The sequence below is a fragment of the Cebus imitator genome, unplaced genomic scaffold (assembly GCF_001604975.1).
Source record: "Cebus imitator isolate Cc_AM_T3 unplaced genomic scaffold, Cebus_imitator-1.0 Scaffold238, whole genome shotgun sequence".
Taxonomy (NCBI): domain Eukaryota; kingdom Metazoa; phylum Chordata; class Mammalia; order Primates; family Cebidae; genus Cebus; species Cebus imitator.
In genome coordinates, this window is record NW_016107553.1 from 749,721 (window position 1) to 766,328 (window position 16,608).

Consider the following 16,608-nt stretch of genomic DNA (forward strand, 5'->3'; position numbering starts at 1 on the left):
AAAACAGAGTCAATCCTTTTGAAATTAGCTGCCCACTTCTAAAGGCCTTGTAGATTTTGTTCTCTGGCATCATTAACCGAGTAACACCATAGTAATAACCTTACTAGCCTAGTTAGTTTTTCTATGCTTTATCTCATATTAGTGAGTTTTCATAAAAATAGGAGAAGATTCTTATTCTTTTTTCCCTCATATTGTAAATTTGGGACACTGGCCATTCCAGTGATGGATGTCATTGAGCCAGGAATTTGTTTTCAAGATTGAAATTTTATCATTTGTATGTAGATCATTAGAGTACAAAATGCCCTCTCCCCTTTTGCTATTTTTGCTAGAATTGGTGCCAGAATAGATTCAGTTAGGAGCAAAGTTTAGACACACATGTTGATTCAAGGTTCAAAGTCCAACAGGTAAAAGGCTAGAACCACCATAACAAATCAATGCTGTTTTATTTTTATGTTGTGTTTAACTAAAGGACGTTCTATATTGACAGGCCACATTTGTGCCATTTCTTTTTTAGATTAATAATCGTTATTGGAGAGGAATTGTTTGCTGATTTAACTACTTTGTGGAATATGGTGTTATTGCCTGATAATTTTGCAGTATTTTTAAATTTTTTAGTTGACTAATAAAGGTGATTTATTTGAAATATCTCTATTTTGTTTTGTTTTTATAAATAAAATATCGCTTTTACTGATTTTGAGGGTAATACATGCTCTTTGTTTAAAATACAAATAATTTAGAAATATTTAAAATAGAAAGTAAAAGTATTCCAAACCCACAGATAATATAATCACTGTTAAGTTTGGTTGGTTTTTGCAAACTTATGATACATATATAAAATTACATGTATGTATATAACATGTATATACTTTTAACATATATATTATACTATTCATACTTTTTGTAACTTTTTAAAAATTTAGTATAGAATGGACATTTTTCTATGGCAGGACATACAGATATGCTGATATTTTTAAATAGCTGTATAGTATTTAACCAGTCCTTAATCCCTAATTCATGGTAATTTAGGTTGGATTTTTTTTTGTTGTTATACCATGTGTATCTTTGTACATATGTATCAGAGGTGCTTATTTATCTATGTAAATAATCAAATTCCCAAAAGCAGCATTGCTGGTCAAAGGGTATGTGTTTTAAACTGATCTATATTGCCAGATTTTCCTCAAGAAGGTTTACAGAATTTTCACTCCCAGCAATGTGTGAGAATGCCAATTTCTTCACTGAAACAGGCTTCTTCCAATTATGTAATCAGCATTGGTTTTTTAGAATGTCTGACAATTAAAAAAATTTAATTAGCTGGTCTTACATACTAGCTCAGTTCTTAAGGTGCTAATTCTAATGTAAACATGTTCTCTACAAGTGTAAATCTTAACTTGCATGTCTTCTATGGAACCAAAAAAAAGAATAAACTAGGTCAGAGACAACTATATTGCAAGAGATAATTCACTTACAAAAGTTAATATTGGAATTGCTACTTTAGCTCAGTGTAACTTAGAGAAGTTTCCATGAGACTTAAAAATCCTTGGCCTTTTTGCCGAGACTCTGGTATTTTTTAGCTTATTTATATATGTTTTAAAAGAATTTATCATACCTGTGAGAGTGAATTAAACTTCTGGAGAGCCATAAAAGTTGAAGCTCAGTTAAATAAAAAGTTAACTGTATTGGTAAATAGTTAAAAATGTGTTTTAAGTATAATACATTTTAAAAAATCATCTCTTTTAAATTAACAGGAAACTCTGATAAGGAAGAAAATACTTCAGAATCTGAACTTTGGAAAGGTCCACTACCAGAGACAGATGAAAAATCACAGTAAGTACTGATATTAGTAGATAATACATACCTTTTTTTTTTTTTTTTTTTTTTTTTAGAGACAGAGTCTAGCTCCGTCACCCAGGGTGGAGTGCAGTGGCGCAATCTCAGCTTACTGCAACCTCCACCTGCTGGGTTCAAGCAATTATCCTGCCTCAGCCGCCTGAGTAGCTGGGACTACAGGTGCACACTGCCACACCCGCCTAATTTCTTTTGGATAATACTTACCTTTTAAATCAGTTTAGAAGCCATCACCACGGCTTTATTAATGAAAAAATACAACATCATGATGATCTGTTTAATACCCAGCACTGCCTAGTCTGGTAAGATTAGAGCTTATTCCCAGCCATTGTCATAAGCAGCCAACATGTCCAGCTTCCTCCTGGTAAATTGATCAGTTCACTTTAAAAGATGACCTTCTGGTCCTTGCTTGGATTTCTTCAGAGATGGCTGTATCGGAGAAGCCTATTCCATGATACTGTGATTATCATAAACCTATGCAATGGAGCCCCTTGCATGGGAAGTACACTTCTACACTGTGGTCACACTAGTTTTTGTTTTAAAAAAATAAAACAATATATCTACTGCTACAAATACATAATATATTTACTATGCTCAGAGTAGTAAAAGAACTACAGCCTAAGCAGATTTACCCAACTCCCCTTAGTTATTCCCCAATGTAACCTAGACTTACATTTTTCTTTAAAAATAGTTTTTTAAATTTATTTATTGAGGAGACTATAGTTTAAAATGAGAATGAACAGAGAAGTGATAAAGTAAGACCAAAAAGTAAAGAGAAGCAATGACATTTCACAAGTATTTCAAAACAAAATTTTGGGTAATACATTTAGGGAGAGGTGCCAACATATGAAATATTTTTATCTTTATCTGGGTATAGTTATGATCATTTTAGAAACTAAGAATTATTTGATGGCTGAATTGTGAGAATATATTGATATACAGCAGAATCAGCCAATATGTTGACTTAAAGTATTTTATTTTATTAATCTTATATAATGTGTCATGTAGTAATTTTTTACTCTAATTATTGATCTTAATATGTATGCTTTTTTTTAAAATAGGGAAGAAGAGTTCGATGAGTATTTTCAGGGCTTGTTTCTGTGAGACGAGAGAAAGAAGCCTCCGCTCCTTAATGTGAAACTTTATGAAGTTTTAAACTTCAGACACTTTGAAATTTTATGTAAGTTTTTATCTGCAAATTACAGCTTGTGTGGTTTGTCTTTGGAAATAAAAATCCAAGTTCTCTCATAATATCAATTACTTTGGAAATTCGTTAGTTCAATTAAAGACTTCCCTATCCTTTAAATATCTTCTCAATTGCTTATCTACAATTCTGTTTTATCTGTAGCTCCTAGGGGATAGAGCTCATACTCTGTACAGATTCCATTGTTCCTATATATTTTTTTCACTGATTTATATTTATCTTCTCTTGCCTTCATTATATTTTTTATTATTTTTTCTTTTTTTTAAGCCACCGTATTGGATTTGTTTGTTTGTTTTTAATTTTTTTTCTTTTGTAGGAACAGAGTCCTCCTGTGTTGCCCAGGGTGGTATTCAAACTCCTGGTTTTACGCATTCCTCCCACCCTGGCCTCCCAAAGTGCTGGGATCACAGGTGTGAGCCACTGTGCTCTGCCAATTATTTTAAATTACTAGAATTAAAGTAGATTATGTATGTCTTTAACCTCTTTCTTTCCCATTGATAAACTGGCACCCTTCTATTAAGCACCTGCTTTCCCACCTATTTCCAGCTGCTTTTTGGAGTTTTTTGCTTGCCTGTCTCTTGCTTCCTTCTTACCTCTACCACTTAAGAGAGGTTGTTATAATCAAATTTGACTTCTTAGCCTGTGGATAATTTACTGTTAAGTAAATGATTACCACAGGGAGCCAGTGAGGTCCTAGTAGTCTAAAATAGTGCATGTGTTCACAAAATTAACTCTCTAACAGAGATTATGCAATGAGATAATTTAACTGAATAATACTGTGTACATATAGCTTACCTTGGATACACTTATAGAATTATGAATATACTTCTGATATAGTTTGGCTCTGTGTCCCCACCCAGATCTCATCTTGAATGTGTACTCTCAAAATTCCCACTTGTTATGGGAGGGACCTAGTAGGAGATAATTTGAATCAAGGGGACGGTTTCTCCATACTGTTCTCATGGTAGTGAATAAGTGTCATGAGAGCTGATGGTTTTATCAGGGGCTTCTGCTTTGCATCCTTCTCATTTTATTTTGCTGCTGCCATGTAAGAAGTACCTTTTGCTTCCCACCATGATTCTGAAGTTTCCTCGGCCATGTGGAACTGTAAGTCCAGTTACAATTTTTTTTCTTCTCAGTCTTGGGTATGTCTTTATCAGCAGCATGAAAATGGACTAATACATCTTCTATGCAGAAATATATTATAAAATGTAACTTTTTAACATAAGGTCTTACTCATACGGGTCTATGGAGATGCTTCAGGAGATCCATGCCTTTTTAGAATCTATGTGTAAACTTCTGTGTCTATGATACGTTTTTTGGAGGAAGTCCATAAGTGTCAAATTTTCAAAAATCAAATTTTCAAAAGGATTTATTGATTTCCGAAAACAGGTAAATACCTGCTTTTATAAAGAGCAAATAGATGGATAGATATAGGAGAAGATGCATGACTTGATGAATAAGAGAAAAGACATATAGAAAATGATCATAACATAAGCAAGTATTTTATTGAAAATTTAAACATGGAATGATTGGCATTAAACTCCAAAATAAGTAATTTGGTATCTTATTTTAAAATGATTATTATCAGGTATTTTCATTTTATTAAACAGTTGTTATTTATTCCACAAATATTTATCAAGCTTCTATTATGTGTTAGGCACTGAGCGGGGCTTGTCTGTAAAGGAACTAGCTGGGAAGTAATTATGCAATCATTTCTGAACCTCTTTCGAAAAGTAAATCAGTGTTGGGTTTATCAGTATTTAACATTGTTTGATAGTCCCCTCACTTGAAGAAACTGATTTTTTTTCACTTCACTACTTATAGTGTATAAAAACAAATCTATATTTGTGAGGAAAAAGTGTTTGAAATGTCCAGCAGCAAGATTGATATCCGTGGTAGAATATATGCAGTTAAACATTCTTATGGTAAAATATGTCCTTTGTTTAGTGGTCGTTGGGAAATAAAATTCCTGCAAAATTAAATTAGGAATTTAACTAGGAAGAATATATAAGGACCCTTTAAAAATAGATCAGTATATTTGGTATTTCAAGTATGGTTTATGACATCAGGCTCCTTTATAATATAAAATCACAACATTTAATCCATTCATACACAATGACAGATAATGGGGGTCATGTTTTTTGGGAGTCTTGAAAAGGCCTCTAACATGATGAGTTTAAAAAGTAATCCTCCTACATATCTATCTCAAACTTTGCTATGGTGCAGTCAGTGGTGGTCAGCAGACCATTGGTCTGGGGTGTTGAAGTTATGCTTTCTTATACTTGCTCTTATGCAGAGTTCATGTATTTGGCAGACCTTTAGTGGTAGACATCTGTACCCTCAAAACAATTTCTGGTGACTAAGGAGGGGAAGTTGTTTGAGCTGACTGATATTTTGGAGTTCAAAATTACATAGGGCTAACGGAATATAAAGTTTCTTACTTGGCTTTTAAAATAATAGTGATTCTGGAAGTGGAGTTTCAAAATTATCTTAAGCAATGGAAATAAGGGAGCATGCATCACTTAGCTAAGTTGATTACTTTAATAAACACTCATTTGAGTGTACGTATGACTTACTGTCATATCTTATTTATATCTGTTGTAACATTTACTCACAATAGTATTCATTCATATTACTGAGTGCCTACCATGTGCCAGGCACTACTGCAGGTGCCAAAATAGAGCTGTGAACAAAACAGACAAAATAGACAAAAATCTTTCCTCATGAACTTTACATTCTAATGTGAGAGAAGCAGTCTTACAATTCTAAGTGCCTGACTTGTAAAAATCAAACAAATGGTGATTTATTTCTTGGCTGCTCAAAATTGATAATAGGTTCATTACAAAAGATATAGGTTCATTGATCTTCGATTCATTAGAATGTAGATAGCTTTTAACAAAAAAAACTATGACAAACATATGGCATAACTATATTATTTCTGTTTCCTAATTTTATCTATGATTATAGCTAAGTAAAGGAAGAAATCTTAAATTTCTGTAATATCCAGACAGACATATACCATGCAGTGGAAGTAGTTGACTGCCCTTAGTTTCTCTTAACAGTTTAATATTTAGAATGCCTGGTAGGTAGTTCTATTAATCATTTTTAGAAAGCAGTCTTAGCTGAAGATTTTCCACACTGTTTTCGGTAAGGAAGTTCTTGCATAATCCAATCACATGCTTCTGAATGCATAATATTCATTAGCTGCTTTAACTTGCATTGGGATTATCCAGTTGGTATCTTGTGCTTTGATAATCCTTTTAATGAATAGTTCTGAACCATAAAAAATATTCTTAGTTACACATAAAATAATTGATTTCAAACTTTGGAGGAGGAGTGTAGGACAGAGGCATAGTTTTAATAAGCTGCCAAAAAATGGTTTGGTCTTCATCATTCTATTATCAAGAGTAAAAGTAGAGGAAAGAGATAAGCATTTCAGATGGAATAACATTGAATAAAAATGACATCATTACTTTGTTTTCTATACCATATTTACAACACTATACATTCTATATTGCATTTACCCTTTCATTAAGACATATTGAAAGATTTTAGTTCAGGGAGTGGCTTGAGGTATGAATCACAATTATAAATGTTATGGGTGAATTGTGTCTCCCCCACCCCCACCTATTTCATATGTTTAAGTCGTAATTCTCAGTACTTAAGAATGTGACTGTATTTGGAGATAAGGCCATTAATGAGGTAATTTAAGACTAAAATGAGGTCACACACGTGGGCCCTAATCCAATCCTACTGGAGTCCTAATAAGAAAAGGAGATTAGGACACAGTCACACAGAGGGATGACCATGTAAAGACACAGGGAGAAGATGGCCATCTGCAAACCAAGTTGAGAGGCCTCACAAGACACCAGTCCTGCCAACTCCTTGATCTTGAACTTCCAGCCCCCAAGACTGTGAGAAAATACATTTTTATTGGTTAAGCACCCAGTCTGTGGTACTTTGTTATGGCAGCCTCAGCAAATAAATACAATTAATGTTTGAAAAAAATAATTTGTGACTAGTTTCAGGATTGCATATTTTTTAATTTAAAATAAATTGGCACCAAAAATGTACCCATTTTTGTCATATTTTGCACTTTTGTTGAACTTTATTTTGCCCTTGGGGTTTTCGGGCTAGCAATATATATTTTCCTCATAGTCAAAGGGTAGTTTTTCTGAAGATCCTCTTACTCTGTTACTTGATGATTTGCTGGAGTTCTTTTGAATGTTTTCTGGTTTTCTTCAAAGGTACAATGATATTTGAAGTTTAGACCGGTTAGATTATATTACAACATTAAACATGTTTTGGACTTCTTATCATCACCACCTCCTGCATCTTCAGCAGCTAGTAAAATCAAGGAAAGCAATATTATTAGGAGTTAGTGGATATATAGTGTTTTCATTCTAACACTCCCATGGTAGTAGTGTCAACATTATAGACTGATTAGTAATTTTAACCTAGCAAGTACTATGGGTTTGACCATGTGAAAACCTGAATTCATATTTAGAGTTGGTCCACCTAAAAAGAAGAATCTGGGTTGGGCGCAGTGGCTCATGTCTATAATCCCAGCACTTTGGGAGGCCAAGGCAGGTGGATCCCTTGAGGTCAGGAGTGTGAGACCAGCCTGGCCAATATGATGAAACACTGTTTCTACTAAAAATATAAAAATCAGCTGAGTATGGTGGTGTGCACCTGTAATCCTAGCTACTCAGGAGGCTGAGGTGACAGGATTGCTTGAATCAGGGTGGCAGAGGTTGCAATGAACTGAGATCATGCCATTGCACTCCAGCCTGGGCAACAGAGTGAATGAGACTCTGTCTCAGAAAAATAATAGAATCTGATAAATGGTTGGCCAATAACATCTTAGTTTTTTACTGAGACAATGCAATCGGGAAACCTGAGCTTGATGCACAAAACTCCATGCCGGGCAATACAAAATAATGATCTTAGTCCACAAAGAATTATCTGTGTAGTAGAAAACCCAGAAGTAAATTTTTATGCAAATAAAGTATAGATCCATATCCAACATACTGAATACTAAAAGAAAATGTCAGGAGTCACTTAAAGGACCTGATGATCTCTTCATAATAAAGTTGAGATAAAGGTTAAATCTGATAGTACTAAGAAATATCCTTATTTTTCACTTGCTCAGTAAAAATCATCTTTTTGAAATGCAAATCATACCTTAAATCTCTCGAATGACACATAAAAATTTTTACCTCAGCCTTCAAGGCAATACAGTATCTTGACAGCTGCCTGCACTACCAGCTTCATCTGTACTTTGCACTCTTTGATCTCTAGACTTCAGCTACATCAGCTTTTATTTTTCAATTGCACCAAGCTTATTCCTACTGCAAGCCTTTATACGTATTTTCTTACTTTTCCTCCCCGACTCCTCCTTTCTGTGGTTAGCATAAGCATTCTTCAGGAAAGCCTTCTCCATGCCCCATGTACACACTAGTGCTTTCTTTGAGATCATTAGTTGTGCACTGGTTCACAATGTTTATTTAGTTCCCTACCAAATGCTAAATTGTTCAAGATAAAGGATCCCATCTTTCCCCAGGGCCTGCCTAACACAGGGCCTGCCTAACACAGGGCCTTGTACAGAGTAGACATTGATAAATACACAAGTGATCTGAGTCCACAATACTTAGTCTGAATACTAAATACAGACACAGTACTTAGTCTGAATACTAAAAGAAAATGTCTAGAGGATAAGGTAAAAGTGAGGGTGTGCAATTGAAAAGTGAGGGTATTTCTTAGTACTATTAGATTTAACCTTTATCTCAACTTTATTATGAAGAGATGATCAGATCCTTTAAGTGACTCCTGACATTTTCTTTTAGTATTCAGACTGTTGTGTTCTATATTTAGTCAAGGAGTCAGAAACTTCTGTTTTTATTCTGCTGAAGGACAGCCTTATCTTTATTAAGACAAATATTTTCTCCTACAAATTATTTAAAATTTTACTAAATGCAATAGAACTACCTAAAAGAAACATGTTTTCTTTCAGGACCTTTCCACGTAGAGATGATTTATTTGTTAAACAATAACAGTTGCTTACAAAACCTTTAGAGTGATAAACTTTCAAGACAAAAATTAGCATTCCATTTTCAAGATGATGTTTGGGCCATCTGATGAACTAATAGTTAATTCTAAGCATTTTGAGAATCTGAAAACATTAAACCTGACAAAGTGACTTTAGGAACAGAAATTTCATGCCAGAAAAAAAAATGGCACAAAAATCTCATGCCAGAAAAATGTCTCCCAATGTGGAGACAGGCAATTTCAGCCTTACTCTACGTGTAGGACTTCCTTAAGTTGAAGATCTGTAAAACAATCTAAATACATAGAGAAGAATATTAAGCTCAGTGAGGTTAAGCAAGCTACCCAAAGTCTCACAGCTAATGCATAATGTTGGGATAAAAACTTTTTTCTCATCTAACCCTAATCCCACAGATTCTGTGGTTTTCATAGTATTCCTAACCACCTGTTCTTCAGAGGAGCCACCTTCTAGAAGGATAAAGCAAGCTAGCTCCAATCTCTACTTCAACTGGACTAGTCAATTCTATCCAGAGTTATACATAGGATGTTGTTTGTGGCGGGGCTGGCTGGATGGTGGTCGGGGGGTACTTGAAAACCACTAATCGACCTCTTAAAATTGTCAGTCTGCTCCAGTAAAGCAGGCTTCCTGTTTTAGTAACTCTTTATGCCTTTGTCACATGCCATTAAGCTCAGCCAAGCTTCTGGCTACATTACAGGGAGCAAAAAACAAAGCCAATCTAACCTTTTTCAGCTCCTTCTTCTTGCTTTTTTGCCTCCTCTTCAAGGACCTTCATCTTTGCATCATACTCATCAGCAAGGGATTTCCATTCTACTCTGTTATTCTGAAGACCGCTCAGCATAGGTGTGATTTCTTTGTGAAATCGTGAGAACTCCTGAAGAGAATTTTAGGTCAAAGACTATATAAATCATACAGTTAATTTTCAGGTTTTTAATAGGCAGAGAATGAGCTGTAAGGAATTGTTGCACCACTCAGAGCTGCTAGGATAAGCTTAACTCAGGGCCTATGAAGTTTGAGAAAGAGACAGGTGCTGTCTTTCCTGCCTGCCTAAAGAAGTGTTCAATTCTCTCACATCTGAGTTTCCTCCCTTTATGAGATTAGGGTAAAACCTCAAACTGCTTTGGAGAAACAGTGACACCTGTGATGGCTTTCCATATGGATGACTTTTAAATCTTGGTGACAGTTTGAATGAAAAATTTTCTTCCAAATGTTTATATATTTAATTCAGATAATTTGCTTCTTACCTTATATACAAAAGTACAAACAAAATCAATAAATCCAACTTGAAGTTTAGGTAGCTCATCTTTTTTATTTCTGTCCATCATAGGCTAAAAAGAGAAATAAATTCTTTAAGATAGGTTTCTAAGATGTAGTGAACAAAACAGATTGATTTGTCCTGATAACTTTTAATAAGTAATGCATTTTTATGTCAAGGTCTTACAATAGGTTGTTGCTGCAATACTGTTCTCTCCAGATCTCCTTGTTCCCAAAATTCATTTGCAACCATAAGTGCTACCTGCAAATGAGAAAGGCTTGGTTCACTAAATCCACTTATTAATAGAGAACTTGCATTTTATTAGTACATGTGACATTTAAGGATTGAGTTTACAGTCCGTGCTTGAGGTGCTATGAGACCATATGCTCTAAAGTTTTAAAAATTTACAGATTATATTGAAATGGGAAAGGGGAGCTTTTTCTTCCTGCTTCAGTGTTCTAGGCTTATTCTGGGACATCTATCTCCTATTTACTATTGCCACCACTTCTCACTAATGAAAAGGAGAAATAGAAGGATTGAATACTATACTTCAAGTTCTAACACTTCCCAGGTTTTCCTTTGTCCTGTCTATCTGTTAGCATCTAACATACATCTGTGAATGCACATGTGACATATATAGATTAATATGTAGTTTTACCTAATTACAGTGTAAAGATATTCCAGCATTAATTTATAACCACTTTAAAAAAGAATATTTATCAAGTTCATTGAACACCTGCTAGCTGCCTTTACATTGGCATGAGCCAGGCTTGCCAAGAGGAATAAGGTGTGATCTTTTTCTTTAAAATGTTCACAGTCTAGTGAAGACAGTCACGTAAACAATGTGGTAAGTGCTATAACAATTATAGTGTACTTGCTATGGATCAGGGAGAAAGGACTAAAGATAAGTTTCATGAAGGAAGGAGTTAGCATTTATGTTGTATTGTCAAGAATAAGAGTAGTTTTCCAGGAAAAGAAGAGGGGAAAAATATTTACAGAGATAAAATGGGACATAGAAAGTTTACATGAATACAAGCTTAGAGTGTGAAGCAATGACATGGTAGAAGATGATGGGAAATGATGCTGGGAGGGTGAGTTAAGGACAGGTAGTGACAGGCCATGTAAATTTTGCCAGGGAGCTTGAATTTGATTATCTAGGCCAGTGCTTTTTACTCTTGGAGCCTAGGGTTCCTCTGAGTGCTCTAGGGACCCAAGAATGTGGAGGCCAAGAGAGATGAAAGCTAAAGCAGCTTTGCTTTTTTCTTTCATGAAGCGATCTTTGGGCAAGTTTTGTTGAGGGAAAATAGACTTTACTTCTTTGGGGAACAAAAAGTTGGAAACTTCTGGCAATGGGGAGTATGAGGCTTTTAAGGAGTAGAATGGCTAAGTTGAGCTCTGTGTATAAACATCCTGGCAGCAAATCAGAGGATGAGTTGTGGAGTTGATGTGAGGATCTATTAGGAAGCTGCCAGCATAGTTCTGGTGAAAGTCTGAACTGACAAACTAGCAAGGCTGATAGAAATGATTTTGAAAGAGGGAGATAAGCTCAAGAAAGACCCCAGGTTTCTAGCTTGGGTGACCACATTGATAAAGAACAGAGGAGGCAGAGCAGGCCTATCAAGGTGGAAGGAGAGGAAGTGTTTGGTTTTGGACTTGATGGTGACAGAGTTCAGGAAACCATGCCCCAAAATATTTTAAGGTGATGGAATATGAGAAAACTAAAGCAGCAGGAAGATCAGTCTCACCATCCCCCCATCTTCCTCCCTGAAGTAGGTCATAAAACCAGGTAAAGATTTCTGACCTTTCCTTGAAGCAGATCATAAGACCTTCATTCAAGTGGTACCCTCCTTATTCCTGGAGGTAAGGAGCCAAAGCCACAAAGATGCCAAGAAGAATCTGAACAAACTGGGCTTGCTAAGCTGCCCCCACAGTTATTTCATACCCTCTTTGTCTAATTCTATTTCTCAATTCTATTTAGCATAAAAATGTACAAGTTTAACTGTTTCTTAGGGTTTTTGTTTCCTTATGAAGGCTCCTGAATCACATGTAAAACAAATAGATGTGTATGCTTTTCTCTTGTTAATCTGTCTTTTGCTACAGGGGCCTCAGTCATGAACCTAGGATGAGTGAGAAATAGATATTTTTCCTCCCCTACAATGAGTTCCAGTTATTCTATCTTTATAAAAAGATACAATCCACTTTTACAGTTAACCCCATTTAATTCTGGCCTCTCTTCTGCTTGGGATTTCTCTAGAAATTATTGGAGGAAAAAGAGAAACTTCTTTGATCCAATTAGTAAGAAAGCAAGTGGTGGACCAGTGCCTCCCCAAGATGAGGGAAGAATTTCTGTGGAAGGCAACCTTAGACATCAGCTCATAGTCAGTGCCTTCTTATAACTCACAGCTCACTGAAGAAGAGACTGTAGAAGCAAAAACACCCTTGATAGAGGGAAACACTAATGACTCATCCTAATCTTGTTCTGACTTCTCTTATTGATATAGTTTGGCTGTGTCCCCACACAAATATCATCTTGAATTGTGGTTCCCATAATTCCCAATTCATGGAAAGGATCCAGTGGGAGGTAATTGAATCATGAAAGCAAGTCTTTCCTGTGCTGTTCTAGTGATACTAAATAAGTCTCGCAAGATCTGATGGTTTTATAAATGGGAGTTCTCCTGCCCAGGCTCTCTTACTGCCACCATATAAGATATCCCTTTGCTCTTCCCTCATCTTCTGCCATGATTGTGGGGCCTCCCCAGCCATATGCAACTGTGAGTCCATTAAATCTCTTTCCTTTATAAATTACCCAGTCTTGGGTATGTCTTTATTAGCAGCAGTATGAGAACAGACTAATACACTCCTCTATTTAAAAACTCAGACATTTCTTGAATAATTTTATATAAATGGTTTACAGTGTTTCAATGTTAAAGAAGTCTTTCAAGAAAGCATTTTCCTTCCAAAGTTCCTTCTATTTGCCATATTCTAGGGCCTAATTAAATTGCGTACTGTCTCACTAATGTTTGTAATTTTTCAGAATTCTGAGGTTGCCAAAGATCTTTAGATGGACATTTACATGGGAACTAGACAGTAGCTGACAGTGTGACAGAAAAGAAAACTTAACTGGACTCACCTGACTTTGTACCTCCCAGGGTTTGGTGATAGCAGACAAGTCACATGCAGTCATCATCATTGCCCTTAGGAAGAAAACAAAAAGTTTTAAATAGAAATAAGGACAAAATAAGTTATTTTTGCAAAAAACAAGAGAGAAATAAAATTTTGACTACCTACATGATAATCTCTTTTTTGGTTGGATCAACAGTTACATATTTGATGGCGTCTTCTTCCGTTTGCATTTGTTCACAGGCATCAACAATTTTTTGAAACATGGTTCTCTTCCTAGAAAAGATACAGCTGTAAGCAACAAATTTAGCATATAAAAGCACAGAGAAAAAGTATCTTAAATACATGCTCTTCAGATTTCATGTTCCCACTTTGCATTGTGATATCCATATAGCAAAGTCTACAGGGCCAGGAGATAAGAGAGCAGAGAATGGTGGTATAACTTTGGCTCAGAAAGAGCTTAAGGCAGAAAAAAGCACAACCATAAAGAGGAGAAAACAAATAGGTAACTTGAAATACATTAAAATGAAAAAATTATATATAAGGCTGGGTGCAGTGGCTCACATCTGTAATCCCAACACTTTGGGAGACCAAGGTGGGAGGACTGCTTGAAGCCAGGAGTTTTAAACCAACCTGGGCAACAAAAGAAGGTCCTGTCTCTTTAAAAATGAAAGTAAATAAAAAATTACATATGAGAAAAGAGACCATACCTAAACATAAAGGCCACAAACTGTGATAAGATAACACATATAACTAACAAAAAATTGGAACCCAAAATACATGGATGCTCAGCTGGTCCCACTGCTAATCAAGAAACTACAGACTTGAACGATACTATCTCACATTCATTATATTAGCAAAATAAATGTTGAGTGTGCTGAGTTCAAGAGTACTTCAGATATGGGATACTTTTCTCTCTCTCTCTTTTTTTTTTTGAGACAGAATCTTGCTGTACCCCTCAGGCTGGAGTGGAGTGGCCTGATCCTAGCTCACTGTTGCCTTGAACTCCTGGGCTAAAGTGATCCTCCTACTTCAGCCTCCTCAATAGCTGGGACTACAGGCATGTTCCACCATGCCTGGCTAATTTTTAAATTTTTTTGTAGAGACATAGTCTTGCTATGTTGCCCATGCTGGTCTCAAACTCCTGGCCTCAAGTGATCCTCCCACCTTGGCCTTTGAAAGTGCTGAGATTACAGGCGTGAGCCACCTCACTTGGCTGGAACTCTTGTATACTGTGGGTGGGAGTGCAAACTGGCACACCTTGTCAGGAGTACAGTTTTGTAATGTAGCATGAAATTGAAGACATGCAAATCCTACAGCATTCTCACTTTTACATTTCTTAGAGAAACTCATATATGTACAGGGACATCTTAGGTAGCATTGTAGACAATGATGAAAAATTAGATACAGTTTAAATGTTCACGAATAGAGGAGTGGGTAAATTAATTATGAATATTCAATAGTAGAATACTCTGTTCAGTTAAAATGGATGCATTGGAGCTCCATTTATTATCAATGATAAATCTTTAAAATGCAATGTTGCATGAATAAAGTTAGTTCAGACAGGTATATATAGACAGTATGATACCATTTGTGGACGATTTAAAACACACAACAATACCACATAAAAACATGGATGGAAATGATGAATACACATCAACGACAGATGGTGATATCTTTGTGGGAGAAGGGAAAGGATTTTTCATAGTGGAGTAGGGGTGGAAACCTTCAATTGCATCACTAATTTTTTTTTTCCTTATAAAGCAAAATCTGAGGCAAATGTGGCAAAATTTAGCGTTTGTTAAATCTAGGCTATAGATATTTGGATATCCATTTTATTATTCTTAGTACTTGTCTTCATTGAACTATTTAATAATTAAATATTTAGACCCAGTGCAATGGCTCATGCCTGTAATCCCAGCACTTTGGGAGGCTGAGGTGGGTAGATCACTTGAGGTCAGGAGTTTGAGACCATCCTGGCCAACATGGTGAAACCCCGTCTCTACTAAAAATATAAAAATTAGCCAGATATGGTGGCGGGAGCCTGTAGTTTCAGCTACTCAGGAGGCTGAGACAGGAGAATTGCTTGAACCCAGGAGGCAGAGGTTGCAGTGAGCCGCGGTCATGCCACTGTACTCCAGTCCAGGTGGCAGAGTAAGATTCCGTCTCGATAAATAAATAAGACCGAGTGCGGTGGTTCACGCCTGTAATCCCAGCACTTTAGAAGGCCAAAGCGGATGGATCACAAAGTCAGGATTTCGAGACCAGCCTGGCAAATATGGTGAAACCCTTTCTCTACTGAAAATACAAAAATTAGTTGGGTGTGATGGCAAGTGCCTGTAGTCCCAATTACTCAGGAAGCTGAGGCAGGAGAATCACTTGAACCTGGGAGCAGAGGTTCAGTGAGCCCAGATTGCACCACTGCACTCCAGCCTGGGTGACAGAGTGAGATTCCATCTCAAATAAACAAATTAATTAATTAATTAATTAGGAAGGATCAGAAAGGCATACTTTGACAATGCCCAAGTCACTGAATATTAGAATCCTGTAACTAGGTCATATTGTTCTAATCCATTTTCACCAAGCAACTTTATAAGTCACTTATGAGAAAATGTGCAGATACTGGGAGTATCTGATTTCCTTGGCAGTATTACTATTGTAAATAGGCTGGCTTTCTGCTATGTATGACTCAATTTTGTAAGTTTGAATAATGTGTGTAAGTGCCAGCAAAATTGTTCAGCTCCTAGACTTCGATAGAATCAAATTTCTGTGCCTGAAACATTAAAATACCAGATTCTGGACCATAGTGAATTCACCAGGACAAAAAGCCACCTTGTGAGGTCTCTTGGCTTTACTCTTTTGGCAAGGCACAAATTTGACTGCATATTCTTCAATTCAGACTTTTTCAGATAACAGACTGCTTAATATTAGGAGCTTATGTTTTTAAAATATGTTCGCAGATGTCTAGTAAATTTACTGGCATGCATCTGTCTTGAAGATACTCTACTTGGTAATCCAAAACAAAAGCGCGTGGTGTGTGTGTGTGTGTGTGTGTGTGTGTGTGTGTGTGTATGTATGTATGTATGATGCCTTTTAACATCAGTGCAACAGATAATT

At 36.0% G+C, this 16,608-nt stretch overlaps 2 protein-coding genes across 8 annotated transcripts in view; one reads left to right on the top strand and one right to left on the bottom strand.

Annotated features, from left to right (window-relative positions):
• LOC108282293 (protein FRA10AC1) overlaps window positions 1–3,151 on the top strand; it is a 42,588-nt gene extending 39,437 nt beyond the window's left edge. For 3 of the 5 annotated variants that reach the window (XR_001816350.2, XM_037727716.1, XM_017498168.2), the window contains 2 exons: window positions 1,746–1,824; window positions 2,907–3,102. Coding sequence is in view for 4 of the 5 variants with exons in the window: in XM_037727716.1 (XP_037583644.1) it covers window positions 1,746–1,824; window positions 2,907–2,949 (122 nt within the window). In the remaining variant the exon portion in view is untranslated. Of the gene's footprint in view, window positions 1–1,745; window positions 1,825–2,906 lie in introns of all 5 variants that reach the window. The other 2 variants (XM_037727718.1, XM_037727717.1) reach the window with 1 other exon arrangement.
• A 1,384-nt stretch (window positions 3,152–4,535) lies between these two features.
• The window catches only part of PDE6C (phosphodiesterase 6C), a 62,516-nt gene continuing 50,443 nt past the window's right edge, over window positions 4,536–16,608 (bottom strand). For 2 of the 3 annotated variants that reach the window (XM_017498170.2, XM_037727715.1), the window contains exons 17-22: window positions 13,660–13,767; window positions 13,502–13,565; window positions 10,558–10,632; window positions 10,361–10,444; window positions 9,840–9,990; window positions 4,536–7,396 (exon numbers count right to left, since the gene is read on the bottom strand). In XM_017498170.2, coding sequence (XP_017353659.1) covers window positions 7,338–7,396; window positions 9,840–9,990; window positions 10,361–10,444; window positions 10,558–10,632; window positions 13,502–13,565; window positions 13,660–13,767 — 541 coding nt within the window. In that variant the 3' untranslated portion in view covers window positions 4,536–7,337. The remainder of the gene's footprint in view (window positions 7,397–9,839; window positions 9,991–10,360; window positions 10,445–10,557; window positions 10,633–13,501; window positions 13,566–13,659; window positions 13,768–16,608) is intronic. The other variant, XR_005195398.1, reaches the window with a different exon arrangement.